This window comes from Onychostruthus taczanowskii, unplaced genomic scaffold, assembly GCF_017590055.1.
Source record: "Onychostruthus taczanowskii isolate IOZ18803 unplaced genomic scaffold, ASM1759005v1 scaffold23, whole genome shotgun sequence".
Lineage (NCBI taxonomy): Eukaryota > Metazoa > Chordata > Aves > Passeriformes > Passeridae > Onychostruthus > Onychostruthus taczanowskii.
Window position 1 is genome coordinate 12,438,051 of NW_024499573.1, and position 19,383 is coordinate 12,457,433.

General features: G+C 37.4%; 1 protein-coding gene across 1 annotated transcript in view; it reads right to left on the reverse strand.

Annotated features, from left to right (window-relative positions):
• The window catches only part of PTPRZ1 (protein tyrosine phosphatase receptor type Z1), a 122,069-nt gene that overhangs the window by 83,831 nt on the left and 18,855 nt on the right, over nt 1–19,383 (reverse strand). The window contains exon 3 of the mRNA XM_041405332.1: nt 7,672–7,737. Within this exon, the coding sequence (XP_041261266.1) occupies nt 7,672–7,737 (66 nt within the window). The remainder of the gene's footprint in view (nt 1–7,671; nt 7,738–19,383) is intronic.

The following is a 19,383-nucleotide window of genomic DNA, read 5'->3' on the forward strand; positions in this document are numbered from 1 at the left end:
CCACAGCTTGTCTATAGAGTTTGTTGGAAGCACAACTGTTCAAGCATAGCAGGAACCAGCTAAATATGTATGCAGAGAGACCCAGCTTTTCAAAAAAAAAAAGGGCTTGTGCATTTTTCACAGCTGGCAGAGATGCTCAGAACTGAAATTCCGTGATTCTGGCATTCAAATGATTGAGGGAACAGTTCAACTGATAAATCTAGTGGCAAATGCTGACTGTTCCAAGAGAGAGATGCTGATGGGTTTCCCTAGTTCTAGTTTCTCAAACTGAAAAGTTTGGGTTTTTTTTTTTTTTTTTTTTTTTTTTTTTTTTTTTTTTTTTTTTGGGAAAAGATATTATAACATTCCATGGTGCCCTCCTGCTCAGGAGTCTTCATTGTACCTTTTATCTTCCTTCTCTTCCTTCTCTCACAGACTTGTCTAATCCTGCCCTTTGGGGGACTGCTTTAATTCTTACGGGTTAAAGAACATTACATGGAAAATCTGCCTAGAAAGGTTTGATATCTATTGAATTAATGAGGCACAGCAAGATCAGGAATGGCTTCAAATTTTTGAGTAAATTCCACAGAATTATTTATCAGTTATTATCACACTGCACATACTGAAATGATTAGGGTTTGAATTCACCAGGAAAAACCAAACCTGTTATAAACACAGCAGAATTGCCTTGGAGTAAAAATGTCAGTAAGGAAGTCCAAAACAAATTGGATGGAGCAGATAATTAAATACGGCCTAAAGATAAGCATTGTGAGAGTTATTTGCTGGGTTCTAAACCTCACAAACACACAGATTATTTTGATATGGAGGTGATGACCTCAAAGTAATCACCTGTGCATTTGGTAAGCAATGGTCCCCAAGAACATAACCTTCCTACTGCAGCATAGATTGAATGCACTTGTAAATAGAGAAATCATTCAGTAGCATGTGCATAAAGATACTTTTATGATCATTTTGAAGGGCAAAGGGGCTTAACCAGAGGCTGCAGTCTGCTGTGAGATATTCAAATTTTGCTTTTTCCATCTGACTTTGGTATATTTCTGAAGACAGCACTCCTAAAACAGCTTTTAATTTCCAAATGAATTTACTTAATGGGAAGTTTCTGCATCTTTTGACCCCTGAACAGACCTTGGCATAACAGCAGTGCCACATAATGCAAATATCTCACACTAGACTTCTGTACTTCAGAAGCCAACCTTGCATTTGAAAAATCTGGATGATGCTCAGAAGTTGCTGTGCACTTTGTGAAAATGGTTTTCTTTGTTTACAGCATGAGAGGACTGAAATGGAGGAAGTCTTATCTGAGTTTCTTCAAAGGAAACTTTGGTAAATTGATCACCTTAATATTATTTGAAATAAAAATGCTATAGTTTAGCAGTGATGAGACAAATATCAATACCAACATGCTGTTCTTCAGACCTGTCCTACAAGCATCCAACTTTGAAAATTTCATTAATTTGGGGTCCATTTCTCTTACTTCCTCCCCCAAAATCCCTTGAAAACTTTTCCACTCAGTTTACCCTGGAAATATTACTGAATAAACACTAAATAAATTCCACTTTGCTGCCAGTATCTTTCTACTGCTCAAAGATCAGCTTTCTTGATTGAAAAGAAAGCTTGTTGTAAACTGACTTCTGAACCATATAATTTTATATGAATTCAAAATCTGGAAATATACTGAATAGACATCTTCTTTGTGTTGAATAATGTGCTTTGTGCTGTTGATTCAGTACACACTGAGATATCTTAAAAGGAATTTCTTGATGGCCAGAAATGCCAGCATGTGGCTTTTCACTTGAGGACACCTTGTACCTTTGATGCAAACAGATGCATAACCATGTACTTTCTGCTGTGGAATCATAAGCTTTCCAAAACCAGTAACAATGTAATAGGCTTTTAATTAGCGATCCTGTGAATTTAGTGACGAAAGACTGGAAGCACAAGTAACTGTGTGATCTGGAGCTTATAAAAGCATGTAATGAGCTGTCATGCAGGAAAAGGTATGACAGTCTCTGAAGCATAAGGTCTACTAAAAAAGAAAAGACCCCTGCAGAACTATGAGTTAATAAAAGAAAATATGTTATTTTCATTTCTTATGCTGTACCCTTTATTGAAGGAACCCACACAGCCCAAGAGCACAGGCTTTTGTTTATTATCCACAACTGATATTGCACATCAGTTATGACTATACCTGGTGAACACAAAGCACAAAATGATGTATTTGGTAGGAGGTCATAAAAAGGCAAGATCTTCTCATGAAGTTGTGTCGATACTGCTATGGTAGTTACTTTGCAAGGAAAAGAAATTATACTTAATTTGGCATGCATCATCTTCCCAGAACACAGTTTTATCAAGCCACTGAAAGCAGAAGGTTTCATCAACTCTTGGCCAGGGCTCTCTTGGAGACGTTTCAGGCTGGTCTGGCAGAACTGTCCATTAAAGCAGTCAGCCCAGCAGGCAGCTCCTCGATCCCACTTCCAGCAGGCTCCTGCTGGTGCATCCCACTCTCAGTCTCAGTCTGACTGTCAGCATTTGGCTCAAAAAACAGCTCATCTATCATGCTGCACCCTAGGAGGTGATGGCCTAGGCCCAGCCCCCTGCCCTTCCCTCCTGACTCCTTTTGCCCTGCTCCTGGAGCTGTCTCACAGGCAGCGTGCACCATGCCCACGCTCACACAAACTCAGCAGCACGGCGTCTCCTTCAGCTCAGCTGCAGGGCAGGGAGCAGCACCTGCATGCCCCACCTTGCCCATGCTCCCAGCAGATGGCTGCTGAACAGACAGACAGGGTGAGGATGAAGGGAAAGACTCGGATTTTCCACTTTACCTGCACTGAACTGGTGGGTATCAGAAGCAGCAGACATTTTACACAATAAGCAGAGTTAGCCACCAGTGTTAAAATCATTCTGTTGAGCCACAGCTGAGATAGTGTACATCTTTGGTCACTTTTTAGGCTGAGTGAAAAGCAAAATACACCCATGCATTGTTATGCATATAAGCAACAGCATGCTTTTCCATAAACTTAATGAGAAGTGACTTTGAAATGAAATCTCAGTATGGAAATATGATGGAACATTTGAAGTTAAAATATTAGCTCTTGTTTGGGCAAGAAAAAAATTTGCATTTTCTCAGTACCACTGAAAACAAAGGCCATTTTGATTTCTGAGCCAAACTACAGGCATGAACATTTGAAGCAATCACAGCACATTTATAAGACTTGGGGAGGCAAACCTAGCCTTTCAAATACCAATTGAAATTTTGTCTGTGTAGCAACAGTAAAGGGAATGATAAATTAGGGGAATATCTTCAGGAAGCTGTTGAATCAGACACAAAAAGGTAACAATTCCAGGTTTAACGAGATTAGTTCAATTAGTTCAATGGGGGAGCAAAACAAAAAAAATCATTACACTTAGGCATTGCTACTGAAAGAAGTATTGATGCAAGTGCCAGAAGAGCACCATCATTATACATTAGTACTGAAAAACATCAGATATTAAAAATTATCTGAATATCTTAATTAATAACCCTGATGGAATGAGTTATGTGTGTGTCAGCAGCGTGCCTCTCAGTCGGGAAGACAAACATTGTCCTGGGCTACCTTAGCAAGAGTGGAGCCAGCAGGATGAGGGAAGTGTCGTCTTCCCTCTAGTGCACACCAGAGAGGTGATATCGAGAATGCAGGGTCCAGTTTTGATTTCCTCCTGAACCCAGTATGAGATGGATATTTACAACCCAAGGGCTGCTGAGCTGGTTTGGGGGCTGGAGTACACCATGTATGAGGAGAGGCTGAGGGACTTGAGTTTGCTGAAGCTTAAGCTGAGAGGGAACTGAGCTGAAGTCTACTGCTCTGTAAAGGCAACCTAGAGAGCAGTGCATAAGGAAAGGGTGAGAAGCAATGGCCACAAGTTGCAATAAGACGTGTTGAAGCTGAGTAAAAGAAAATAAATGTTTTCAAAATAACAACACATCACATTGACCAAGCTGCAGTACCTCCTTCTTTGGAAATTTTCCATACTTTTCCTGTTTCAGCTTTGAAGATTCGAGCTGAGGCTGGAATCACATGATCTCCAAGGGCCCCTCAAACCTAAACTATACTGTGATTCTATGATTCATGATGCTTTTCCCCAGAGAAAAAGGAAATATTATTCAGATTCTACTTGCAAATAATAAAAATGTTCTTTGAATACCTGGAGACCAATCAGTTTATACCAAAATTACCGTTTCCTCAAGATCAGAGTTGCCATTATTTGTAAAGCAAATGTGTAACAGTGTATCACATAATAAATGGCAGCACAGGCTGAACATAACACTCCTACATGGTGAGGCAAAGAACATTGATGTGATTATAGTATTTATTTACATTCAATTTTTAAAAATGTTTGAAACCTTTGGCTTTGCTAATTCCTTGAAGACTGTTCAGAATCTCTTTGTTTTTAACAGATTTCAGCTGTGTTTTTTCTCCCTAAAGCACACAACTTGTTTGTTGTGAACAAGAACCAAAATCCCGGGAGTGAAACCCAACAGAAAGACATTTCACTGGGGACAAAACAAAACAAAAAAAAAAAAAATCGTGATATCACTTGCCAGTTTTACATGTGAACTTTTAGACTTGGACTTTGACAGACTAATATCAACCAGCCATGTTAAAAAAAATCCCAAACATCAGAATCAGAAAACAACATTATATCATTCCTTCTGTCAGAAACAATTCAGATAAGCAAAGCATCAAAAAAAAAAATTAATCTTTCACTTCTATGACAGAAAGTAACTGAAGCTCATATTACTTGCTTTATGCTTTGAAGTAATATGTGAATGACTAAACTTAGTGGTACAGTTAAATACTGTCTAAATGACCTTTGCTTATCAATTAGTATGTAACTGAATTAAGGAAATTGAATTTTCACAGTACACCAGGGTTTTTCTGCAACAAAAAATGGTTGGATTCACTTTTTGCCATATGACACCATTTGAAAATATTTGTGACATTTTTAAAAATTTCTGTGACTGCTTTAATGAAAAATATAATGAAAGCTTGTTAAAATAAAGTATTTTTTACAAATAGGCTAGCTTCAGCATCCCCTTATTCCAGAAAACATTGGCTGCATCTGTAACAAAACTTGTACCTTCCAGTTCTTTAACATGGTATTTGTTTATGCAAATATATGCAAAGTTAGGACACAAAAGATTAAATTAATGCATGCAAATGCAGGTTTTGTTCATGGCTTAAAACAGAGCTCTTAGAAGTATTACAAAATCTTTCCAGTAGCATTTATGACTTCATTATACACTTATCCAAGAGTCAAAACCTGATGGTGACTCATTAATTTCCCACATGTGTAATTACTTTATTATGAAACTTCACCTTCAGAAATTGGATGATTTTAGCAGGTAAAACTCTCTAGCTCCATTTTACTTTCACCTCACAGCACCATTCCAGTAAAGGAGTATATTGACCCACTGTGGCTGATGTATCTGAAATTTCTTATTTCATATAGAGAATTACATTGCTCAGACTCAGGTTAATTTACCAAGCTAGTTGGATCTCTCCTACCCATGGTGGATTAGACTTTATGGTTCCAGGATCCCCAGGCCCATTCAAAACACTTCATTGGCACATTGAGTCTAATTTTTCACTTTCAATGAAATTTTTCACTTTCAGTCTTTGAGTGAGAAGGTTATAAGACAGTAGAATATAACTGGTGTGTGAGGAAAAAAATGTACTGGGAAAGCATTCATCCATTCAGAAGTGCATTTTGGTCTATGCCTCACAACCATAAGCCTGTGCTAGGTACAGTGCTCATACATGCAGTACCTGATATTGCTTGCCTCAGGAACACAAATTTAAGTTATTATAAATGAAGGAGATCAAAACCCATATGCTTCAGTCTCTAGACCTTTATGCCTCCAAAGCACAATGTTAAAAGCTGCAATTTTTTTCCACATTCAGGAAGGCTGTCTTTTTATCAGTGAACACTGGGTTTGTGTATTCCACCTACGCCATGAACCAATTACCTGGTATTTTACCAAAGCATCCCATAACACTCAGTTGCTAGCCCTAAGCTCCGAGTGTCTGATTTACATGCAGCCTTCCCCAAAAGCTTTGAAGATCAGTTTCTGACCACACATGCAGTCAGCAGTTTAGGAATGCTGGGGGTGCACAGAGCTCGTGCAGCAGAGGGCACGGTGAGGCATCAGGAGCAGGGCAGGATGCAGCTGGGGCGGGTGGCTGCAGGAGCAGCAGGATGCTAGCCAGGGCTCCTGGACAGGTCTGAATGGGCAGAAAGGATTTGCCAGCTGGGAAGTCACTGGAGCAAAGCATATGAATTGAGATGACAACACACAGGTATCCATCACAGGTTAAGGGAGAGAAACAACAGGTATGGATCAGCTGACATGCCAATTCTGTGCTATTTTTCCATACAAAATATCCATGAGTGTGAGCTACGGATGCTGCAGCAGCTGCACAGTGCATGGGTGCTCTGTGCAGTCTAGGGAAGAGCTATATACCCCAATATCGTAAACAAACCCTATTTGCTATCCTTTAAACATTGCCCACTGGTCACGAGGAATCCAGGAGGTTTATCCCCACAGTCATCTAACTACAATATTAAAAAATGGATCGACTTTGAACATCAAATACTGTATTGATTGATCTTATGCTTGAATTTTGCACTATAATCTCTGAAAGTGGGAGTTTTCATTATAAATCTCATTTTGAAGGGTTTATGACTAGCCTGTTTAAATTCTCTCTAGGTTTAAAACTTGTTAGATATGTTTTACACTAGAAGATAAAAATTTGCCTTGAAAATGAGAAAGAGGGTTAGAGAAATAAAAAGAATGGTGTAATTTTCCTTAACTACAGGAACATATTTTGAATCAGTTTTATGGAAAACTGAAATCTGACAGTCCTTATTTTTCATAATTTGGTATTTTTGAAACAGTAGCTTAAGCAATATAAAATGTAAGAGCCTATACACATCCATAGGAAATCAATTCCTACATGCTGGGCAAAAGATACCTAGGACAAAATTATGTTTTTAGTATTATTGAAATCACTTGACTTATACGTAAGGACATAGGAAGCTAATTGTGAATTTTCCATTGCTCTTTAATGAGACAACGGTCATGAAGAATTTCGGGGTATATCTTTCTTACTCAAGCAAATGAGAGACAAAGTGACTGAGTTTTTAGGAGAGTCAGGGTGGGACTTGGCAAGGATGCTCAAGTGCTCACAAGCACAGGGTAGAAGTTCATATGCAGTATATGGATGGGTTCTTTTCCACATAACGTGCTATGCCGTGTTTCAGCCTTTCTGACTGCTTTTCAGATTTGCTAGAACAATAATGTTGAGATGATTAAAAAGCACTTAAGAATTTACTGGCCCAGCCTTCATCAAATAATTCAGGTCTCAGGCTGAGGTTTTAAGACTGACTTTCTCTTGCGAAAAGTAATAGATGTAATCTATTACTAAGTAGATTGAAATACAAATCTAAATAGATGAAAATACTCTCCTATTGTAAAGTTCCTGTATTTTTCAGATTCCACTTCCTGCAGTTTAGCAATTGTTTAGGCATATGGTAAGTGGTATACAGATACACGAGGCTCTTTAAAAATTTTAACAATGAACACACAAATATCAAAGTGAAGTAAGTTATTCAATAGACAGTTTTGCTTACCTGTATATGACCAATCAATCTCTTCAATCAATTTCCTCTGTTGTCTATAGTATCCGTACACCAAATCTGCAAAATAGTAATAATTTACAATTAAAACTAGAAGCCTAACAGGACCTTGAAGTGTTGATGACACCCCCCCCGCCCCCAACAAGATAATCATTGTTTTAATTAATGATTAATAATTTACTTTGTCCTTATCTTGGACCTCAAATGATAAGTACTGGTTAAACAGAATCTAAATACCACTAACATTGTAGCATATTAAGGACACAAGAAAAGCAAACATCCATCCATCCGGATTGCAGAAGAATAAGACATAGTGCTAAAGGCAATCTCACCCCTGAGGAGTTGCAGCTGTACTAATTACCAAAGGTTAGGCCACAGGTATATCCTTTGAGGCTGAGTTTTATAAAAAGGTGAGCTAGCTAGTTGAGAGAGAGTTGGAGGTGCTGTTGTGAGGAGGAAGGAGTCAGCTGGCTGTGAGGAGCTACCCATGAGAATTTACAAAGACGGTACAAAAATTTTACAGTAAGACAACAATGACACCTTTCTTCCTTCCCACAACCATTCCTCCTCTTTTAAAACTAATACAACTCTGTCACGAAGAAATCATGTTTTATCATGTCCTTTAGAAGAACCATTCTAGATAACCAGGATGTCAATGGCAGTTAAACTTTTGTTTCAGTGTGGTCATGACTTCACATGTTTTCTGTAACTTTGTACTGCTGATACAAGATAGATGTTAAAGATAATGAATAAAATATTATAAAATGAGTCACTATTTGAATGTGAATATTCTAAAATATTAAAATTATTTTCATTGTGTTCTATCATTGGCATAATTTCAGATAAAGTATCAGTTGTATGTTCATATATTTGATGGAGAGAGAAGTTTAGATACTAGTTACTTTTAAATGATAGTTTTTTCTAGAGAGAAATATCTAAGTGTATAAATGCTCATTGACTTACTTTGACTACTGAATAACCCTCATTGTTATTCTTTTTATGCCACTTCTAGGGCAATTCTAGCAACAGAGTGATATGTGTAAATAGATGACTATGCCCCCTAATAATTACTAAGGCATGTAAATTGCAGATATGTGTTTTTTGAGATCATAATTTGTAGAGCCATAGTATAAACTGTCATTACTGTTCTAGAGAAGTAAAATACAACTTATCTAAGAAATATTTGCCCTCAAGCATGTTGAACACATATATGGATTGCTTCTGTGACAAAATGCCACAGAATTCAGCTCATACTCTGCAATAAATAATTTAATGAAACAGTTTCATAACATTCATTTCTTTATCTCTCATGCAGAAATGTAGTACTGGTTACAGGAGGTTAAATCATAATTCCTATTTGCAAGTTTACATGTTTGTGTGTCTTACAGTGACTTTCTGCTACCTATCTGAAGCCCATATTTTACTAAATTCACTAGACTTCTACCTCCTCCATGTGATGTGATTGTCCTTTCCTATTTTTTTCATCTCCTTCTCCCCCCCTCCCAAAAATACCAAACTATCCCTTGTAACAATTCACAACTTTCACTCCTGACTAAGATCAAATCTCACAGGTAAGTAAGGACAGTGGAAAAGGATTTATATGCACCAAAGGTGTCTTTGGACCACATTTCCAAGTCAATGTGCATTGTGCCTGGTCATTCAATTAATTATGGAAAAGAAAGCTGTGTAAATTGTGATTCACAGCTGTTAGATAATGTCTCTAGTTTCCTCCTTTATCCATTGTCCTCTTAATTGTTACTTCCTGAAATCTGTTGAGCAGTCACATGCAAACTAAGCAGGGCCTGAGCATGAGAGCTTCCCACTGCTTTTTAAATTTTACAGGGAGTTCTGATGAACAGTAATAATTTCAATGAATAAGGAAAAAAAAGGGCAAGGTTCACTTTGTTTGGTGTGTTACACACTTACAGACCCAGTAAATCTTACAGAAAGTTTTTAAAGATTTCAGGAGGTGTCAGAAGTTGATACACCTTCTTTCCTCTGTTATTTGCCAGCTGTGCATCCACAGCCCCTCCACAGCACAGTCAGAGCCGTGAACCTTCTTGCATCTGCAGGGACTCAGTGGTTTTGGACTTGTCTTTTTGCACTTTAAATACATGGAAAAACATGGGAAATGACCAAAGATTCATAGCTAGCATGAGTGGTGGAGGAAAGTGCTGTGTGAGTGTGAGGTCAAGCCATGCAGCAATTGTTCCTTTGAGCTGCTGGTGTAAATGGCCCTGGGAAAGACAACTATGCGTTCTATTGCTGTGTAAAATGTCAGGTTAAACAGCTAACAATGTAGAGACCAGCTGGAAAGAAATTATTTTATTTTTTAGTTTTATTTTATTTAAAGCTAACAAATCACCATCTCTTTTGCTGATGATATATGACAGCAGGTACTTCTGTTTAAATGTTGTATTTAAATTCCTTGCATTTAATTTAAATGAAGATGGGAAGAACATCTTCACAAATAAAAGGCAAAACTGATGTCAAGTTTGTGGTTTTATGCGTAAATCTATGATACTGATTGAGCCTGATCAGCTTGACAGTCTGCATGACTCCGGTGACACTGACTGACGTCTTCAGCCAGTGCCTAAAATAGTTTGAATTTTATTGGATGAGGTGTTGCTTTATGAAGCAAAAAATACAAAATATTCTTTTTTGTTTCCAGGAAGCAATTGAACGTTTCTATAAAATGTTCATTTATTCACAGAACAGGGAAGCTTGCTTTTGGGATCATGTTTTAAACAGTTTTATGATTATCCTTCTATGCCTATTAAGGAGACATGCAAGATACCATTAAATGCTTCCCCCCCCCTCCTCAGCCCCCCCCGCCTTTTACTTCCCTCCTTCAAAGTCAAATGTTTCTGTCTGAGGCTGTAAGACTTGTTTCTTTTGACATTCTATCGAAACAGTATGTGCCCAAGGCCCATGAAATCAGAAATAATGGTGGCAAATGCTCCCCTGCTATTCAGGGGTAGCAGGACAGACTAATTTGTGACTGACCCTGTCTCATGTTCAGTCACAAGGGCAAAGAGAGAACATGACCTCTGGTTAAAGCATAGTGCTAGGAGTAATACAATCTTGTAGATACTTTTTCCTGTCTAAAAAGTATAAATAACCAGATTTTCTTCTTTCTGATATGAGTCTGATATTCCTTTTGTACTTACTGGCCTCAATTGAGTTTCTTTTGATTTAGTGCTGTGAATGAAACATTCTAATCCTCAATATGTTTATGCATATCTATAGGTGAAAAATGATTAGCTTTAATGATTAACAGAAAGAATTTTCTGTGAGGGAGATCCTGTTGATTTGACACTCTGTGCCAAAAAAAAAAGAACCAACAATAAACCTCTGAATTCTATTGGGGAAATTCCTGTCAGAGATGCTGAGGCAACAAGCTCCAAGTACCCACCAGAGATCGCTCTCCTAAGCCTTGGTACAAAAGGGCTTTCTAAGGACGGCGCTCGAGAGGCTGGGGATGCTGCGCTCCACGTGCTGCTTTGCTACAAAGGATACAAGCTCAGGCATTATCTGGGACTGACACTTATACCCAGGATACTGTAATTTTACCCTTTATGTCCTTTGTGCCACAGCAGTGTCAAGACATACCAGCTGCCAGACTCAAGAGGAAAAAGGGACAACCTCTTTGTGGTTTTACCTCTACTCAGCCTGAACTTGTGAGCTGCACCTGCAGTGGAGCTGGCATTTGAGATTTTGATACCAGAATGACTTATTTATGGGAACTGGGACACATTAAGTAATGTCAGCATTAGTGAGATCTACAAATAGGACACTGGTGTTCTGCATGTGCAGTATGGGTAGACATATTATGAGCTATGCATTTAGATTACAAACATGATTTGGTCCTGGAATACACGGTCCATTCAATATTTTCCTCCTAAAATCTAATTTGAGAGCAAAGAGGACAGATTCTAAAGTTATAAGCGTTCATCTGGTATAAGTGGATAATGGCAATGCAATATAGTGATGGAGATAAAGGCTTTGTCGGTAGTAAAAGTCCAATTTACATGGGGAAGAGTCAATGCATGGTTCTTAGGCCAAGAAAGTGCACAGGAACTCTCAGAATAGCAGCAAGGATGAGCAATCACTGAAAACTGTGATAATCTTCTCTTTGAGGAACACAGAGGCTCTTGTTTCAAGCCAGTTGTGTCTCATGAGAGCTCAGCTATCCACACTGGTATTACTGACCGAAGAAGCTATGAATATCAGAGGATTACAGAGGTTTGGAAATTATTTTAAATCTGTGAAGGAGAAATCCACAAACACTTCTTAAACATAGTGACACCACTTTTGGCTCACGAAGTCTACTGATCAAACCGGTATCATTATATTAAGAAATTCTCATTGCATATCTGCCCTCTTTTAATCCACTTGCCTTGTCAGTTGGCATTGGTTATTAATAAAGACAGGTTGTCAGGCAAGTAGCTTATTTGTAGATTAAGATACACATATCTTCACTGGAGAAGAATTAGCAATTGTAGAATGAGCTAAAATGGTAGGGTAGCAGCAATGCTTATACAGGGTAGCTGAAAGAGAATATGTGCATGGCTAGTGGCTAAGAAGTGGGACACCAGACAAAATTGCTGCAAAGAAGTTACAGAGAGGAAGACAAACTGCAAAAATGGCATGATAATAAATTTTAAAAAATTAAAAAAATATATGCTTGGTGCTTGTCAAATATTAAAAGAATACAATTAAATAGATTATTGGATAGAGTTTCATTATACAGATTCTGCTTCTGAGAACATTAAACAGAGGTCAAACTCCAAAATCACATCTGATGACAAATGGATTGCTTCTCCCACAATTTTAATTTACTTATTTTAGCGTCTTTCATTGACAGGATTGTCATAGAATCCACTTCTATATCTTTCATCAATCTTATGATGGTGTAGCTTCATTGCCTCAACTGAAATAACTCTAATTTATACTGACAGAGGAAATGAGAAGATTCAGAACACAATCTGGTAACAGTCTTGAAGTTTTAAAAGACAGTTGCTAACTATAAATCACTTTAGCAGAATGATCTACATTTGCCTGAGTAAGGCCTCCCTCTTCTCATGAATGTATTTCATTCTGTAATGCCATCTGTAAAATTCTTAACACAGAAATACTTTAATAACCCTCCTCTACAATTTCATATATTCTTTTTCCCTGAACATCAAAGTGTCTAAGTCTTCTGTCAAGACCTGTCTGAGAACACTCCCACCCTTAGTGAAATTTAAAAATTTTTTTTTTACACACAGTTTCTTGTGTGTAGGCTTATATAAGGTTTTGGTACATGATCAGGTATATATAAAGAGAGTCAGTCCCCTCCATCATGCTGGAGTGTAGGCTGCTCATTCCAATACCCATTGACAAATGAGACTTTTTTTGCACTAAATATAAAACCAAGATAAAACTCTTCTTACAATTTGGCGATTGTTGTGTTTATTTACTACAACAAATTTTGTTTAAGTTAAAAAAAATTAGAAGAAAAATACTGACTATTTTAATTTAAAAGTAGCTATTATTAAGCACTAGAGTATTAACAGGTACACTGCTTACTTACCTGTCACAGCTTTACAGTGAATAGTGCCATGAATTAAAAATATAATACCTATGGCATCAGCTAAGATTTATAAATCTTGTTTAATCAATTTTCAAATGCATTTGTACATGCAAAGGTAACATGGACTCCAGTTGGACCAATTTAGGTTCTACTCCTCTGGAATTTTACATGCTGAGGTTTTCAGGTGGCCCTGAAATTCCTAAGCTGCCAGTGGAAATTGGGAGGGATACTCTAGGGGTATGATTCAACAAGGTTAAATTACAGGCTGCCACCTTCACTCTGACTACAGGCCAAGTAGTAGGAAATGTTAAATGTCTCCTTCCACTTGGCATCTTGTACACCCAAACGGTCTGATAGAGTTCAGCCTCCCACACAGCCATTTCCCAACAGATGAAGCATTATCCATAGCAAGCTTTAGGGCTTCTCTGGTCACCAACACAGTACTGAAGTGTCTGCTCACCGAAACCAAGGTAACACACAGCTTTTAGATGGAGAGTGGTACCTACCAGTGCTCATCTTTGAACAAGCACAGGTAAATTAAATTAAGTGCTTGTGAAGACCTTGGGCTAAACACAAAGATTTATCAATAATTTAAGGACTGGAGAATGAGATAGCCTTGCAAAACTACAGGCCTAGATTGCTGCTGAAGCACCTAAAAAGGTTTCCAAAGCCAAAAGCAGGAGGGACTTAGGAAGACTATAATTCCCCAAAAATGTTACACCATTGTGCCATGTATGAACTGAGGTGGTGTTTATGACAGAAATTGGAACTGATATTTAAAAAAACAACAAGCAGGTAAAAAGGAGTGATTCCTAACACCTTTTTATAACTCTGTTGCTACCCAGATTCTTTTCCCCATACCCAGAGAGTCTGTTAACGCAAGACATGTAAATTCATGGAATCATACAAATAAAAAGTACATCCAGACCAGACATGAACAAATAAGAAATTAATCAAGTAAGGGAGACTATGGACATTTGATTTCAAAATTAATTTATTTTTCTTACAGCAGTACCAGAGAAGTAAGAAGGAGATAAAAACAACTGAGCTTTTTTTAAACATAAGTAGTACAGGTAAAATAATTTTATTTGCATAATCCTTTTCAACATTCTAGGCATTCCAATAACTCAAATGATCCCAATTTCTAGTGAAATCATGTGTCAAGTACTGTAATAAATACAATTAAGAGTGAAGACTATGAGCACTGCTTCTTATATTTCACAGCTAAATGTAAAAACATTCACAATTCCCTTTCAAGCAAGAAATATTGTGATAAAAGTGCAATGAAAAACAAAAGAAATTTAACTCCTATTTCCAAAATCCCAGAGTTCACATTTAACTGGTTTTTGGAAAGTTATGGGTTTTTTTTAATTACTATGTTTCTTCAATGCCTCTCTGTCTGTTAGCAGCTACCAACTAGTAAAGCTCTAAATCTTTGGCAATATTTATCTGAAACTCTTGAGAGAAAACCTTATGCAAGCTGCCTCAAAGGAGCATTTACTGAAATAAATGCTTTTTTAGCACAGTAGGGATTGTGAAGTCAAGCTGTTAGAAACTTTGTCTTTTGCAAAATATTTCAATGTCTAAAATCATCTTGGGGACCTGAATTAACAGCCTTAGACTGTATCCTTTGAATATGCTGGTGGATGGGTTATTGAGAGAAAGACATTCCTTACTGGAGGAATTAATTTAATGATTATATATTTTCCTTTCCCATTTATTTGATGCAGGAATTGCAAATTCTACTCAACCATTATCCCTCCAGTCATATTACAGTCTCAATGAAATTATTTTCCAATAACCATGGGGAAGAGAGAGGTTGCTCTGGATGATTTTCCTATAAGTATTCAAATAAGTCTAGGGATTATGCCACATACCTTTTATAAAACAATACCAACATTATTCTACTCCCTTGAGGAAACTACACACCACAATATCAAGACTGAAAAATTCCAAAGCTCATCATGAAAACCCAATAGCAACTGCACATCTCTAAAAATATGTCTCTATTTCATAAAATATATACAAACATAATGAAAAACACGATGAAAACATAATGAAAAACAAAACAAATAAAAACATGTAAACCAATATACAACCTACCATTTTCTGACAGATCCTAACAATTATATTATATATGTGCATCAGCATGTCTACATAAATGTTCATCTATAAGGATTTGACAAAAAGGGGTATATAAATGCATTCACACACATATTGTTCTCCCTTATGATAACATCATGATTAAATGTCATGTTTATTCTTTTTCTTTAGCCATTTCCTTATTGCAACTCATCACAGAAACACATAATTGTAAAAGAAAACAGTGTCTCATGATTGATAGAGACAACAGAGAAAAATGTGACAAACACTGGCACACTAGAAACACAAACCAAAGTCAAAACAAAGACATGTACTTATGGGTTTGTGTTATGATTTTTTAATAATTTTCTATTTTTTACTAGACTTCAGCAGAATTATTAATATAGTGGCATAAGGGAGATTGCAGAGAAAATAATCCGAATAATGCAATTACTTTAAAATTCATTCATGATATGGTATTTAACAATACACTGGGTTGATACACAATCTATGCTGCCTTTTACCCTTCAGATCCTCAGTTGCCCTTGCCACGAGCACAGGGCAGTACCTTCCCTCTGCCCCTGCAGATGCCTTGTCCTTGCCTTTTTCGTGCTTTTAAGGAGCAATTGCCCCATAGATTCACCTCTCCCCAGTCAGAGGAAGAAGAACCTGTCTCCTGATATTCATGGAGTTTTCAAGCCAGTAAGATGCAGTGAAAAGGAGAATTAGAGTCAGCAATAGCTTATATGGAGCTTAACACTACAAATGTGTACTTTAACCTATTCTGATATTGTTTAATTTTTAAAGGGTGCCTGAAAAGTCATTAATTTTTAAAATTAGATATGTGTTAGGTATGAAAAAGACTCCAGGCAGCTCCTTGCCCATCCAGACTAAGACATTTTTAACAAACTCTAAAGCAGAATTTTAAGCATTCAGCAGACTTTCAGGGAAAAAAATGAAGGATCTGAAAAGTCAGGCATTATTTCTCAGCATTTTCAGGACTTGGATAACTTTGGACTTGGGTCTTTTGCCTAAGTGTCACTTTTCAGTCTGACACCTGCTGTGTAAAATTACAAAATCCTTTGGAAACTCACTGTTGAATAAGCCAAACCATACCTATTGATTTTAAGTGCAGTTCTAGTACTATCTCTAAGTGAGATTTCACAACAACATATTTGAAATGTATATTGAATTTAACCTCTGTGGCACAACCTAAACCAGGAAATTACTGGAAAAAATAAGTATATGGCACATAGATCAGAAAAAAAAAAAAAATTAGTGTGCTTAGCCAGAATTTCTCCCAGATCTTGGGGCTTTGCTCAGAGATGGCAGCAGCTGGAAGGGGCTGACTGATGAGGAGGGTGTTGTTGTTGGATGGGGCTGAGGTTCCCATAATCCTCATCTAGATCTTACAGCTACCAAGGACACACAGTCCCAAGTTAGATTAGTATGGCCTCTGCCTTTGGTGGGATATCATTTCACTTCAGTATTCAGAAGTTCATTTCAAAAATTTAAAAGTCAATACAGACAGATTAAATGACATTGTTTTATCTTCTATTATTACTTTGGAAAGTCACATAAAATAAGAGTACCAAAAAAAGGTGGATGGCTTGAAGTTCCAGAGGATGGTCTGGGCTTTCCTCTGTGCTTTGCCAGCTCCTGTACCATGCAGGTAGGGTGCTGTACCACTGCTGTCATACAGTCCAGGCACTGAGAGCTCACACTAAGCTTTCGCTGAGCAGCATATTTTATTTGTGTTTTAAAAAGCAAATGCTCAGTATCTGGTCCCCTACTTCTTCAAATATACACAAATATGGTGTCTTGTTCTACAGAACAATATTTTTACTTTCACAGATTGCTGAAAACAACATGGTGTACTGATTGAGCCTGGATGTGATTGTTTATTGTAGCTAACTACAGCAATATTGACACTTGATTTTTTTCTTTTCTCATACAGATTTAACTAAAAAAAAAGTGTGTGTGTGGGAGGGATATCAAATAAAATAAGGTCAGGCAGGCCAATTTAAAAATTATTTTCTTCACATTTGCTTTTTTGACTTAATTTTTAATTCTCTTCAGTTACTTGTTATCGACTCTGTAGTGACCATTTGATATAGTTTTAGGGTCAAAGTCTGTCTCATGGTTTATGTATGCCCAAGACAGTACCATGAAGGAAATAGGAATCTCATCTTAGTCCTGTAGAAATCACCTACAAAACTGGAACTTCAAAGACAATTTTGGAATTCAGATACTAATAATATTTGGAAGTAGAAAGATGTTTTGATCAGATATTTTGCACAATCTATACAGTCAATGCATCTTGCGTACTTAATCAATATGCTCTTCATCTTGGAGTGGGATGGCAAATCTTACTGGGAGGAAATGTAAGGCCCATGTGAATGCAGACAGAGCACAAAACCACTATACAGTGGCATACAACCATCACCTACCCATCCTCCTAATGTCTACTTTATGCACATTTTACATAACAGTAATAGCAGACAATGCAGATTTTTGATTTCAGAAAACAAACCCACAACGTTATTTTGTTATTTCATATTCTTTCATTTCTAATGCCAGTTCTGTCAGGAGACATAAACGGAGTTAAGCAAGATTTGACTCAAGATGTGGAAATAATAGCCCCATAAGATGATGGAAACATGGTTTGAAAAATCACGTAAACATGAAATTTCACCTTCCTGCAATAACCATTTCCCCATATAATCCAATCTTCAACTAAGGCAGTAAAAAGCATTTTCACAGGTCTCAGGTGGTGGTGGCACTCCATGAAAAGCCTTAATTTGTGCACTGAACCACAAAATGGAGGTTCTGACCTCTTGTTACTTGCAATCCTACCCTGAGCGTGTAACACAGTTTGAACTGAGAATCCTATTGCAGAACTCCTCCTAGGCTCCCATTAGTTCAATACAACTGGAAGTTCATACTTGTGGCAGTCAGCTGTCAACACTCAATAACCAACTGCAAATTGACTGTGACTTTCTAATATTGAGAAATTAAATCTTTGAAATTAAAATCTGGAAGCCTGGAAATGTCACTGTGATTCACAGGCAAATTTGTCTTACAAACTAAACACTGAAATGTTAAGTACAATGTACCTAACTAGAAGAACATGCAATTACTTATGTACCAGGATTGAATTATTTTTATAGACAATAAATTTATTAATTAATTGGTCCATTAATTAACAGCAACCAGAATCCAGAAAACATTATCCAAAAATTCATAGTAAGTTAGTAGCATGAGCATGCTTGAATCTTGTACTTAGGTTTCAATTCACTAAAGAGGCTTGTGTATTTACACCAGGACAGATCAAGTTATTCTCTCATTGGGAATTCACCTGCCTAAACTCCTTGCCTGTTCAGATCTCAACTTCCAACAGAGCTAAGAGGTTTTGGCTCTTCAGTGATAAAGAATTAGTACCAGAAGAGGATTTTAACACTGAACTCCCACTGCAGGCTCCCCAAATCCTCAAAGCCCTTGATAAACACATCCTGTCCTTGGTTTAGGTGTAGAGCAATAAAACCATGGGTAAAGGCATTAATTAGCAGCTTGTGAAGCATGTCTGCCTGTCCCCCTCTCTCTTATGAATATTTATATAAAGAAAAAACTTCAATAGGCTGGATTCAGAGTGTCTGCAGTGAGCACTCCTTGGGCACATAATTAGGGCGCTTTGTCCAAGGGCCATTTAGACACTTCTGCCATTGTGCTCGGGAGGAAGCCTGACTTACATATCCCGCCTAGCAATGCAGAGCTATGAATAGGGAACAGCCTGGAAGTTTACCTATAGCCTTAGAAGAAACTCTCTCTCTCTTTCTTATAAATTTTTGAATTTAAGGGTGCAGGCCCAAACAGACAAAATGAACAGAGTGCTAAAACTCACTTTGAGTGGGCAATGAAGGTTTAAACTTCTGGGAACTGGAGACTGCCTTGTGGAAAATAAAACTGCTGAGAGGACAGGAACTTGCAGCTGACTCTAAAAGAACAAGCCTGAGCCTTAATAACAGATATACTGTGTGTATAAAGAAAAA